Here is a 14528-nt window from a genome sequence, read left to right on the forward strand (position 1 = left end):
ACCATTCTGTAAGCTCCGCTTGGATCAACGTCAGCTTCGAAATCGCAGTCGCCGTCGCTGCCGCTGCTGCTGCCAACTTCAATTGTTTGATACAAACAACGAAGAAGGCAAAGAAGAGCGCACCTATGTGAATATTTAGCGGTGAGATGCCTCAGCTGCTCCTACTAAGTACTGCTTGATGTTGTGTATGAATGTTGTTGTTTTTGTTGCTAGCACTGTTATTGTTATAATCCCATTGTGTGGTGCTGGCATCATGCTTTGCTGTTGGCGCTTCGTTACACTTGTCGTTGTTGTTGGCGTTTTTTTATTTGAAGCTGTTTGCCGCTGCTCATTGCTTTTGCGGTTTTGTTTTTCGTTTGCTCATTTATTTGAGCCTCCCCACCCCGTTCAGGCAGCTTCAATTATTTTCATTTCATTTATTTGCTGCTAATATGTGAGCGGTGCTCATCGTCGCAATTGTTTGTTGTTATTGCTGCAATTGTTATTGCTCTGCTTATTGTTATAGCAGTTGTAGTTGCTGTTTATTGTTGTTGCTATGCACATTTTGCTACTTTGCGCTACAATTGTTGCCTGTCGCTTGCTTAGTAGCTTCGCTTGTCTGCCTGTGAAGATGAGTGAGCTTTGCCGCCATGTCCCGCCATGTGATCAGTCACTATCGCAGCTCTAGATTGTTGTTGCCTCTCTAAAAGGTATATATATTAATTTTGTTTGCAAATAGTTAGTTGGCAACGCGTTGGAGCTGCCGCCACTGCATACAACTCAATACTGATTTTTAGTTTATTTTCATTTTCTTTACCTCAGTCGCAGTCGCAGTCGCAGTCCTAGTCTCAGCTGCTGTATCAGCCGCTCATCTGCCGTTCTGCTTTTGGCGCTGTTGCAGCGTTTCTCCTCAGCCTGTTTCTGCTTTGATGCGTTGTCGGGCAATTGTCGTTATAAATAGCGTTGCATCGTCGTGTGGAACCCTAATTCATAGCGATCGTGTGTACTAAAAAGTAGCAGCGCCGCCAAACAAAAGACTTAAGTCGCAAACCCGGTAAAGAAAATAGCGAAAAACGTTGAAACTGGAAAAATACAATTAATTAAAATACAAATTTACACTTACATACTTTACTTGTGAACTGTGCTAATTTTGGCGGTTGCCAAAAAAATTGCAAATAAGTAATTTGCGTGAGAACAGTGAGTTTGAACAAAGTGAAGTGAGGAGCTCAAACGAGTTTTGGCATTTAAACAAATCCAAGGATATTAGTGCAAGGATAATTTATTTTTTGCTGAAAGCGGACCTTCAGTAATATCTTGCTCGGACTGTTTGCAGTATTTCGTCAACACTTTGAAGTTGTTCCAGCATAAATTTCTTGGAAAAAATTAAAAAACCCTGAAAAAAATGATGTCGCTAAAATCATTGCTTTTTATTGTGAGTACCAAAGAATATTATTTATTATATTAGTTTTATTTCTATTTTGCTTAGGGTATAAAAGGGACTAGAAAAAGTTAGAAATTGTTTTTAAAAAATTTAAGTAATTTTATTTTTATAAAAAAAAGGTTTGGGTTTTAATGTGAAAAAGCAAAAATGCAACGAATTTAATTATATTATTTTTTTTTTACAAGAGATTTCAAAAAAAAAATGTTTGGTTTTTTTCTAATAAATTTAACTAATTAAAATTTTTAGCTAATGTATTTTCACTAAATGAAGTAATTTTTTTTTTTACGAGGGCCCCAAAATTTAGTTATAACAATATTTTTATGCGCATTATGGAGTATTTTATTAAGGGATTAAAAGACACTGTAAAAAGTTTTTCTTTGTTTGTTTTGAAAAACTGAAACGAATTTTTTTTTTAAATAATTGTATTTAATAACTGAAAGAAGTCGATGCTTTCAATTATGTGTACGCCACAATGTCATCTGGAAAAAGCGGATTGCAGAATAGACTACTTAGCGATTAAAAGACATAAAAAAAAATTTCAAAGTTTTTGATAAAAATTTAAGAAGTTATAAATTTTAAACATTTTTTCCCTCCAATCTATTCATGCAAATACATGGAAGATTTTTTTTTGACCTATTTGTGTACAAATCAATATTAAAAAAACAATTTGAAGAAATAAAAATGCAATAAATTTAAAAATTACAAATTATAAAATATAAAATAATTATTTTTATTAAAAAAATGTATTAAAAATACATGAAAAGTAGTGTCATCGCTCAAAATACATGATAATTACAATGTATATAAACAAAGTGGCGCAAATTTATTCTCCTATTTTTTTTTTATAATATTTTTACTAAATTGAAGAAAATGATTTTGAGCGATTTAAATCTTTATTTTCGCCCTTGTGCGTGTGTTCCATTGCTTGTCTAGTTATTTTTCTTCTTAATTGGCGCGTTCACCGCCTACCCGATTTTGGCCAAGCTTAGCAAAACGCACCAGTCCCTGCTTTCTCATATTCACCGGCACCAGTTGGACAGACCAAGTGAAGCCAAGTCCTTCTCCAACTGATTTTTCCGACACAGAGGAGGCCTTCTTTTTCCTCTGCTCCCACCATTTACAAAAATTATTAATCTTCCGGTAGGATGATTGCACAAAAATAGTTTAAAAATAACTCAGTGCTCATTTGCAACTATTACAAAAAATATTTTTAATGACTTCAACTAAAATGTAAAAAATTTACAATGATATTAAAAATTATAAATTAATAAAAATTGCGAATAAACTTTAATGTAATCTTAAGAACAAACTTCAGAAAAATTAATAACAACAAAAGTTTTAATTCATTAATTATTGTAATAATAAAAGTTTTAAATAACAAAGTCTTATAAAATGTCATTACAACAAATCGTTTAAGGGGGCAGATACCTGTAAACGGCCATATTTTCCCTGATTTTCATTAAAATTATTTAAAATGAAGAAGTCAATATATTTTTCAAAATTGGCATACAGTTTTTTTATAATATACATTAAAATAATAGACAATAAATTTTTTTTCTTATTTTAATCATTTAATATGGCGAATATACACTCAATTCAATCGGCGGGCATTGTAGCATCGGCGTCAGTGACCTGAATACAAAAAACCCAAATTTTTTTTTGTTTATTAATATCATAATTTCTATATGAATTAAAAAAATGTAAAAAATCGCGGAATAAAATGCTTCAAAAAAAAAGGAATTTTGAAGCAAATTATCCTACTACTTTTGCTTCGAAAAAATAATTTTTTCGAAAAATTTGATCGGTCAATAACTTTTCGAGTTATCGTGTATGCCAATTCGAAAAATATAGTTTTGAGAAAAACGCGTCTAAAGTTTGAGTACATAAAAATTCCTCTCCTAGCGCTCGAACGCAAAACAAAGAGTCGTCACGGTTGACGGTTGACGATATAAGAAATACTTAAATTCACGTTCTAAAATTTTTTTGACATATTCTTAAAGATTATATACAGGTATCCGCCCCTTAAAAAATATGTATATTTATTAAAAAAAACTATTATAATAACTCTCTTATTATCAGGAAATATCAGCGATTTTAATGAAATCAAATAATTAAATATCATAAATTGTTGTTATATACATATCAAATAAAAATTAAAAATAATTCTTTGTTTAAAAATATTACAAATACAACAAATACTATTTCCAATAGCTGAAGACCTAATTAAAAAAGTCAAAACGATGTTAAAAATTTCAAATAAACGGCATTGAAAAACCTAAAATAATAATTTAACAAAAAAACAATTCGCTAAGTTTCAAAAAAAATTTCAGACTACTGCTTATAAAAGTAGCATATAAAATAAAAAAAAATAAAATAAAAATGGTTAAGAACTTCATTGGGACTATTGGAAAAAAAACTGAATTTTCAGTAAGACATATTTAAAATATTTGCAAAGCACATTAAATGAAGGCTTTTTTTAATTAGTTCCACATCTCCACGCTTCGTTTTTTGCTGCTATAGGTACATCAAAATGAATCCCCATGTATTATAACCATTTCGACCACAACTGAAGTACATCATCGAGCATTCGGGGTTGTGTATCATAAATGTCGGTCACCATGTTGCTTCCCGAGACTGCAATAGTTGTTGTTGCGTATATTATTGCCTTCACAAGGCTTCGCAAAAAAATTTTCTGAAGACATCAAATCATATAATACTTGAGCTTGGTATACACGCCCATTTCTGAAGCTAGTTTTATCGCCGAATACCTGCTATAATAAATTTTAATAAGTCAAAAACATGTTTTCAGTCGCTTTATTTTGCCTTTGAAGAAATAGAACCCAGTATCGCATTATTTTTGGCCGGCACTGAATGATCAAAAGGCACACAACTTGTTGAGGCAATTAATACAGAATGAGGGTACTAACGGAGTCCTAGACTACTGATGGTATGAGCTCATACGCCGAGCCATGCAGAACTATATCTATAGCAAATAATCCATTCAGCACTTCCTGTGAAAATGTACTGCCCATCAATTAAAACGCTTCATATTTATGGGCACATTCTCGCTGGAAAGTTTGATTAGAGTCGTGAAATTGCATTAAGGATATATAGTGAATGAATAACGTAATTGACCTCTGCGGCTACCGAGATAAATTCTAAGAGAAATCCATCTAACTTAACCTATGAAGCGATGACATCGGAAGGTAAACTTTGAAACTGAATCCTTTATGGCTTAGTGATGCGCAAATTGTGGGCATTTTTTTTTTCTTCTCAGTTTCTCTATATCCAGTTTCTGTATATCAAATCGGCTTCTCTAGCCAAGCAATAAAAGCTAGACGAATACATTTATCATATAATTCTGCCATAGATAGATTCACAAGTTATCAAAACCGAGATTCTGGACAGTGATGAACCTCTATCTTAACAATGTTGAGGGTTAATACTATACTGAGTTCATAGAGTTTATAAACTCAATATAAATTCAAGTCGCTACTGAGATAGTTATTTGGTTAAGATAGATAGTGGAGTGCACTTAGAATTTCCTACTCAGCTGTCGTGCTTTGGTGCTGCCGATATTCGGTCATTTCGACGTTAACTTCATTGCCTCGAAACAGCGATAACATGGCAGTTTTTCATACTCTATTTATAGGTACTCGTTCCTAGTTTATGTTCTTAATTTACGCTAAATTGCTTTCACTTATTACGAATTATTCGGAGAAATCTACACCGAATTCGTTAATTATGCATGCATTTAGTTCTTTCTGTTTATTTCTGATCTCTTCCGAGATGTACCGAATTCGTTATCGAAAAATTCGGAGTTATTTCAAAATTCTAAAAAGCAAGAATATATTTAAAATACCATTCACCCATGTCAAAAATTTGAATTACTCCTAATTTTTCGGAGTAATTTAAAAATTCGGAAAATGTAAATAACAAATGATGTAGTGTTCATACATTTAAAAAAAATATAATCTCTTCCTAATTATACCGCATTCGTTACCAGTTAGAATTACTCCGAATTTTTCGGAGTAATTTCCAAATTTTTATTTTTTTTCAAATTTAAATGGAATACCATTCTTTGATTCCAAATATTCTACTTATTCTGGGTTTTTAGAATTTTCCTGCCTCTAAGCTCTTTAAAATCTAACCAGTTGTCTTTTCCATAGATAAGTTAAAAATTACATTACTTGTTCATTCATAATTCCCTGCCCTTTTTAGCATATGTAATTACTAAGGTACACTCTAAATATTTTATCTACTATTGTATTCAAAACACGCAAAGTAGCTTTACTTGCTTTACTTCTAATTTGAGGAATAGTATTTATTAGTTTCTAAATTACTCCGAATCGAGATTTTCATATTAATTTGAGTTACTTCTAATCGCAAAAATTACTCCGAACTCTATGAAATAGATTTTTGTATTCCTGAAATACATATGTTTTCAACTGCGAGTATTAAATTTTCCACTTCCATTTCTCTCTTCAACTCAGCACCTAATTTATTTTTCTTTTTATTAAGCTTTACTTTTTGTATGGAAAGCCAATATACATATACTCGTACATTTCTTTTTGGATAACTATATATGTTTGCCAATGACATCCTAAGTAGCAAAGTGTACTGTGAAGATGGGTAGATATTATGAAGTACATGCGCCTCAAAGTATGTTACGTGCTGCTTACCTTTCTTTATTCAGTACGTGTCCTCACTACAAGTAAATTGAAATTGCACAGCTGTTGTACGACAAACGAAGAAAAAATCACGTACACTATAGCACAAAAAAAAAATTCTTTGCTGATGACAAATGTCATTAAGTTGGAAGGAGGGGAAAAGAAAATAAATGAAAAAATTCTAGTGCATGAAAATTGGATTACGAAAATTAGGTGTTACTACTGAAATGATGCTTATTTGTGCAGCATACGGTTATTTGTAACTGAATTCATAAAAGGGAAAAGCCGAACTCAAAGTAATAGAAATATATTCCTCGAACTGTTTTTAATATGAACGGCTCAAATATATACTATACATTTAGGAGTTTAGCAGCGAACTATGACTGGATTTATTGTAACTAAGGAAAAAATAACTTCATTGGTTTCATTCATAGCGGAATTGCACTGAGATTCCTTTGCAATGATTGCAGAAAGTGAAACTGTACAATGTTTTAGAAATTATAATGTTAATCACGTTAGTTAGTAAATGAAAATATATTTATTTTTAATATTTTAGTTAAAACAATTTATTCCGAGGTTTTCCCGAAACATTCCTAATTTGTTAAGCATATTTATTTTTAGTATTTTTATGAAAAAAATTGCATTCCGAATTTTTTCCGAAACATATTTATCCGAATTTTCGAATATTCCGAATGAAAATTTCTTACAATAAAAGAATACTTCCTGAAAAGCGAATATCTAAAGCCGCTCTTATTTATGCATTGTACACACACAAATTTCCAAAACTGCCAGAATCATATTTGCATAGCATTTACCTAGTGTGCATATCTTTCTCATAACTGCACGCATTTACTTTCTTATTTCCTTACATATCTTCAATACCTTTCCTTCACTCTAAAATGATCTCACAGCTGCTTATCGTTTTTTTTTCACTTACTTTCGGGCTACTTTTATGCGAAATTAAGCATACCTCTACCTCACATTTTTACGAGAAATCAATAGTTTAGATTAAATAAGGAAACACGCTATACAGCAAATATTTACGCCAACCCACTAGTATACATTTAGGCGTATAAACGAATGCTCTTGTCGTTAAGTGTCAGAAGCAGTGGATAAATGATGCTTAGTGTGAAATAAACTTAACCCCAATTTTTATGTGTTATACCTACATAAAAAGTACCAATAAAAATGGGCAAAATAGAGGAAATATAGGCAACCGAAAAAATGTATGGTCAAGAATGTCAACAATGATATAAAAGACCGTCTGTATTTCACTAGAATTTCACAAACCAAGCAACTCAACTTTTCAGCGAAAAACCACTCTGCAACAATTGAAGTGCCAGGTTGTGTGTGAGTGTGTGTTTTATGTCTCCTGTCATCCACTGCAACAGCTGCTGTCACTACGCGTTATTGTGTTTTGGGGGGTGCTAATGTCAGTTAGATTTTTGTATTTTAGTTTATTATTTTTTTAGCAGGGTGTGAGCTTTTTATGAGTGGTTAAGTATCAATATCAAATAGAACAAGCTTCGCATAAAAAGTTTACCGAAAAATCAACCAACAGGAAGGGACAACGACTGGTTGGGTATACACAATTGATGCCTGTTTGAACACTCGAAAATTTTGTTTGGCTTCGCAAACCTAATATTTTATTGACATATGTACACATATTATTGTATGTGAGGGGTGTCAAGACCGTTATTCGCTTTTTTTACACTTACATAGTGTTAGTATTTGTGCCGTTGACATCTGCTACACTCACACAGCATAAACGAAATTGTCATGGAACATTTATTTGTAGTGCCGCCGTTTTATCGATTTAACCCACAAATACAAAAACATAGTTGCTAACAACCAAAATTAATTGTATTCGTGGCATAAAGATCCAAAGTGGTTTCTAATTCCTATTTATGTTTGTATGTTTATAGGCCTCAGAAAAAAAAAAGAAATACAAAGAGCCAACTTTTTTATGCAAAATCTGATTTCTCAAAACTTTACAAGTACTTGAAATTAATCTCACTGATAAATTAATAGATATAAACAGGCTTTTCTAGACTATACAATAAAGGGACTATGCGACCGCACTCTATCCTGGATTATCTCACAGATCTAAGTCCAGCTCGTTTCGATAGCGTAAAATCGACTGTTTATCTCCGCCCCAAATGCAAATAGTTTTGCCTCCGTATTTCGCGCTCTCTCTCACCCCTTCTTTTTTACGTCTTAATACCGAGCCCGCAGATGGAAACATATTTATAAAAACCTTTTAATAATAAACTTTAACATTTTATAAACTAATATTAAGTGTATCCGGACCAGGTATTACCTTGAGTTTACAGCTTTTAAAAGAATTTTAACAAATTGCACCGAAACCCTACAAGTATTTTCATTAATATCTATACTTTAAAAATATGGAAACAAGTTACTCCAATTTTTTTTTTTTTTTTCGCAAGGCATACAACATTTACTAAGGCCCCTAACAAAATTTTAAGTAAGAGTTTTCAAATCCTTTAGTTGCAAATTGTTTGCTTGCTAAAGTGGTTTCTCTTTGTTTATTTGAGCCTGAAAATTACTCCGAATTCACTCCAAAATTTTTCGGAATCACTCCGAAAATTCAAATAATCAATACTGAGTTTACGTACTCACATATAGTACTCCATTGTTGTTGTTGTAGCAGAATAAACATTTCCCCTACATATGCAGATAATGCTGCTGAGATGACAGTCTTGGCCTTAAATAAATTCGGCTTGTTCACATTACGTAGAGCCGACTAGAACGCACATATCACGTATAATTCTCTGTTTCAAATAACATTTCTGTACACAGAACAAATTGTTACCAGCGAAATTGGTATGTATTGTAATTATTTATTTTAATTGAAACGAAATACCTTGAGAAGTTAAATATGATTACAGTTTTCTAGAAAAACTAAATAAATTTCTATAATTTTTACTTCTCTGAAGTCTGAATATTACTAAGAAATTACTCCTACGTTTTTCGGAATCACTCCGAAATTTTTAATTATCAATACTGAGTTTACGTACTCCCATATAGACATTTCTCATACATATACGCGAATGCTGCTGAGGTGACAGACCTTAGCCTAAATATTTTCTGTTTCAAATAACATTTCTGTACATAGCACAAACTGTTAATATATATACAAATTATCTATTTTAATTGAAACGAAGTATCATGAGAAGTTGTGTGAGGGAGTTGTGATTACAGTTTTCTAGAAAAAATAAATACATTTTTATTCCTTAATTGCTTCTTTCAAGCCTGAAAATCACTCCGAATTTACTCCGAAACTGGTCTTATATTTTCGGAGTGACTCCGAAAATTTAATTACTCTAATAGCATTTCAATAGTCGAAAAGAACATCCTATTTTCTGTTTTGAACACTACTTAACTGCAATCAACAAATTTTTAACAGTTCAATTCAAGTAATTATTTATTTTAATTGAAGTTAGGTAATTATTTTTCCTTTTCATTTGAATTAGCTCAAAATCACAAATAGTTTTAGCCGAAATGAGGTAATTACTTAGAAAAAATTTAATACTCGCGCTAATCATTTGAACGGCACAAAAGTATGCAACAATTTCAATCTAAAATATCATAAAACTGTACTATGTATTAATAAAATATTATTAGAATCTATACACCATTAGCATTAGACAAAGCAAACAAAAGTATACGTTTTATTGCTCACATCCATACAAATGCGAGGGCTTGCGCATTTGCATTTGAGCGCCGCGGTTAACCGCCTAAAAGCATGCAAAAATGTTAACAAGCCATGCAATGCTGCTAATACATTTTTCCCAACTAAACCACTTCAAAGTAGAAACATTTTTGTGTGGTCAATATAAACATAACGCATTAACTAAAAACGCTTGCAACAAATATTTGTTGGTAGATAAAAATATGAAAATTCAACATTAGTTGGCAAAAAAACTGCTAAAAATATATAAAAAAAGATTAAAAAAAAGTCTAAAAGAGAAAATATTTTATAAAAAAAAACAAAGACCTTTTAAGCTGATTGGCTTGGCGAGGAACCGAGAGTGAGTGTGTGTGTTGTTTACACTTCAGGCAGCCTGAGTTTAGTGCCACTAGTTAACCGGATGAGCTGTCAGATTCACTCACAGCTGTCTGCTGCTTAAGTAAACGCTTAGCAGCTAAGATTTATGGGCTTTACCAATTATTTTTATTGATTTGAAATGCGAGTCTTCGTTTAGCTGCTTAAGCGCCTCAAGTTATGCTAAAAATGCCGCATTAATTACTGTTGCGGATAGAACAAAAGCGAATAAACGAGAGGAAGTAGAAATTATAAAGAAGAAGATAAGAAGTGGAAGAGAATGAAAAACGAATGAGAAAAATAAAGTAAGCAATTTTTTTTCTGTAATTTGCCCAACCGCAACCGTCACTTAAATTTTGTGTCGCGTAATTTTCTTCCACTCGGCTGTTGTGCAAGTTTCTGACTTTCTACTACTCACTCACATCCTTTGCACTGCCTGCTAGTCTTACTCACTTTCCAAACCTCTTTGGCTTTCTTCCTTCCGCTCGACTTGCTTTCATTTGAAACTTATCTTTACGTGGCACTTTTACTTGACTTCTGCGCCGACTTTTGTAATACTTATTTCCGCAAACAATTTTCCGCAAGTTTCCAACAACTAAAACAACCACAAACACAAAAATAACAATAAATAGCTTGGCTTGCAGCTGCGTCGTCGAGTTTGTCTAGACAGCACCACTACCACCAATAGCTGCTGCTGCTGCTGATGCTGCTAGAACAGACAATTAAAAGTGCCCAAAATGCGCGTGGCATCACGTCTTGTTGCACATTGTTATTGCAGCAACGGCAACCGCAGAATAAAATACTGAATTTTTTTATTTTTATTTATTCTTTTATTTCTATCCTCTTATATTTTCTCCTCGATAACGAAGTAAACGTTTGCTGCATAGTCTGTTAGCACTCTTATTTACTTTTACTGAGCGCTTCCTTCGCCCCGTCTATACATCTACATATAAACTCTGCTAAGTGTGTGTAATTATGTGTATATGTGAACGTACAACCATCGCCCCAAGTTGCCTTACCTATCTGCTCTTTAACGACATACACGTTTTATATTTTACTTTTCTGTGCTACTTTGAAAGAAAAAAAACGCAAAAAAACTGAAATACCCAGCCAGAGTATTAATGGCGGCTGCAATTGGGTAGTCATCTGTTGAAAGAAATACCTTGATGGGAAAGGGTGTAGGCCTGTCTATTTGCACATTTATCTGAGTGCGTGCATGGAATTTTGCTGCCACTCGTTTTCCCTTTTCTCTCTCAGAATCTGCGTACATTGGTGACCCTTCAGCTATGTTTCGTACGTGTGGCCTTTTATTTTTTGGTCAGTTAGCAACAAAAAAATGGAAAAAGGCGCTTTTCGAAGACACCTGATGAGGTTCAAGGTATGTAGTGCAGTGTAGAATCAAATAAGAATTTGACTGTTTTAAGCTAGAAAGGTCCGTTTAAGTACTAATGCAAGTCTTGTATGTTGAAAATCTTCGACTTGCTTTTAGCGGAGAAAATTTTTATTTTTCTACTTGATTTTCTTTGCAAAAATAAACTAAACGTTGTAGTATAACTTTGACTAAAATATCAAACAAACACAATTAGCTGACTTTTCGGAGTATGTTATGAAATGCAACTTAAGAGCATGGAGACGTATATATTTTTATCTCAGGATATCATATACGTAAAGAAAAATTTATGGTTGTTAAATTTTAGGATTTAAACTCCGTTAGGGGTTCCCAATGGAACACAAAAGGCACACATATTAAACATTTTGGTGTAATGGTTTTAATTTTATTTTATAAATCTCTGTTTTTTTGATTAAATGAAAATGGAAAGTTTCCGAAAAATTTTCGGAGTAAAACTTAAAGAGAATGTATAAGACTTATAGTATTAGTTGAAGATCTTTTAAGTGCTCATGGTTTGTCTCAGTTAAAATTTTTTCGGAGTAAATTAAAAACACTCTCTCGCTCAATGGAAACAATATTGGAATGATTTTCCGAGTAGTTACTTCTAAAAGAGAACATTTACTTTTGGGAGTTACGTAAGTTAGGGACTTTGAAAGCGCATTTAGAAGATATTAAATTGGCATTATTAGTAATGCATAGACAAAGTGATGCCAACTTTTCGGAGTCAACAAAATTTCGGAGTAAATGAAATACACTCTCTCGCTCAATTGAAACAATACCGAAATAAATTTCCGGGTAAATATTTCTAATAAGTATATTTACTTTTCGGAGTTAAGTAAGTAATTGGCTTTGAGTAATGCATACATAAGGCGATTTCAACTTTTCGGAGTTACACAATTTTCGAAATAAATTCAAATCACCTTTTCACGTAACCAAAACATTATTCAAATTGTTAAAATTCCTCTTTCCCAAAAATTAATCGGAGTAAATTAAATTGAGTGACTAAAATATTTCAGATATCAAGCTTTTGGAGTACGAGTATAACCAAAACTATTTTCCACTCGGTTGAAGCATTACCGATATAACTTCCGAAACAACGAAGTATAATAAAGCTCATTAACTTTTCGGAATCATATGAGAAATAAGCTTTGATAGCCCGGTTAGAAGATATTACATGTGCAATATCAGTCGTACGTTTATTAAATGCCTTAATTTTTTCGGAATTATCCCTTTTCGGAGCTAATTCGAAAGACTTATTCGCACAATTAAAACGTTGTTTGAATGTTGCTCGGAGTTATCATGGTAAAGAACTCAACTTTCCGAAAAATAAATCGGAGTAAATTAAATTGGCTGAGTCAGATGTTTCAGTTATAAACTTTTCGGAGTGAGTGTATAAGGAAAACTCCCTCCAACTCTATTGAAGCAATACCGCAGAGATTTTTGTAGTAATTAAATGTAATAAAACTCAATAAATTTGTCTAAATAGAAGATATTTTAATAAAAATTTCAGTTAGACGTATATTAAGTGCCATAATTTTTTCGAAGTTAACAATTTTTGGAGTAAATTCGAAACACTAGTTCGTACAATTAAAACATTGTTGAAATACTTTTCGGGTTATCGTGATGAAGAATTCGACTTTCCGAAAAATATATCGAAGTATACTTTATGCATACCACTAAAGACTATGGCAATTTTTGTGTTGGAAAAGACAAACCTCGCTAGCTGAAGAATTACAGTAACAAATGCTTAAAAAGTTATATTATCGAATAAACGAATAAATTTACTACAATCTTAGAATTTTCAAGTAAGCATCCCAAAATAATATGCATCACTTATAGAGCAATTTTAAAAGCTAAAAAAGGATAACTGAATCCTTCCTTTATTCATACACTCAACATATGCACTTGTAGACATATACTCGTCTGGTATAAGCACCCATGTAATTCTACGTTTTTTGTAACTACATTCCCGCAATCTTGTAAAGCTCAATGGACCCACATTCCTTAATTTTTCAAATTAAAATCTTCCAAATTTCACTCTTAAATAAATTATCGAAATTTTTAAGACTCCAACATATTTTCGAAAGAATTTGCTCAACCGTAATAGTTACGCACAAACGACATACCAAACAAATTACGGCGAAATTCTTGTTGTGTGATGCATCAACAATAGCAACACAAAAAACAGCAATGAAAATCACAAAATTTAACATATTCGTGCGTATGTATGTACTTGTGCATTTGAATGTGTGTTGAGGGCTTGTAACGCAACCCACTTAAATGTGTTAATGCTGCGTGTAACAACAAGAAATGCGCAATTATGATAAATTAAATAAATGAAATCACAATTAATTAGATTACTAAAGTGCAACAGCAAATTTAAAACAAAATGCAAAATGCCAAAGGCAAAAAGCAAACAAAATGCAGTCGTCACACAGAGACGACGCAGCGCGCGCTGCAGCGATTGAATGAGAGAGTTAGACAAGCGGCCGACAGACAACTGAGGTCGGCGGGCGGACACTCTGTCAGTGAGGCGTAGTGGCAAGCCAAGTGTGGCGACTTGGAAAATAATTAGAAAACAAATGCGGGATGCGGCTCATGTGAGCAGGTAACACACACATACACATGCAAACTGGTTGGAAAATTTAGCATCTTCCAAGAAGCAAACAACAACAATAAAAACAGTGACGCTGCAATGCTTTGTAATAAAATGGCAGTTGGCCGCCTGGGATGCCGAAACATATCAGCTGATGACTTGCATCCTAAGGCGAAAATTGTTGTGTTGAAACATATAGCAATCTAAGCAGCCACAACAATAACAATAACAATAACAACAGAAATAATGCTAATAAAATCAACCGCATGTTGTACACATGCATCGCTAAGGCAACAGTAGCAGCATCACTGGCAGCAGCAGATGTGTTGCATAGATGGGATTTTTGCTTGCTGCAACGTTTTTGCATGAATTGCACACAAAATTCC

At 32.8% G+C, this 14528-nt stretch overlaps 1 protein-coding gene across 1 annotated transcript in view; it reads left to right on the forward strand.

The window, feature by feature from the left end:
- The first annotated feature begins 976 nt into the window (after positions 1 to 976).
- LOC128867568 (pro-resilin) overlaps positions 977 to 14528 on the forward strand; it is an 80340-nt gene continuing 66788 nt past the window's right edge. Inside the window, exon 1 of the mRNA XM_054108931.1 lies at positions 977 to 1411. Coding sequence (XP_053964906.1) covers positions 1382 to 1411 — 30 coding nt within the window. The 5' untranslated portion in view covers positions 977 to 1381. The remainder of the gene's footprint in view (positions 1412 to 14528) is intronic.

The sequence above is a fragment of the Anastrepha ludens genome, chromosome 6 (genome assembly GCF_028408465.1).
Source record: "Anastrepha ludens isolate Willacy chromosome 6, idAnaLude1.1, whole genome shotgun sequence".
Taxonomy (NCBI): domain Eukaryota; kingdom Metazoa; phylum Arthropoda; class Insecta; order Diptera; family Tephritidae; genus Anastrepha; species Anastrepha ludens.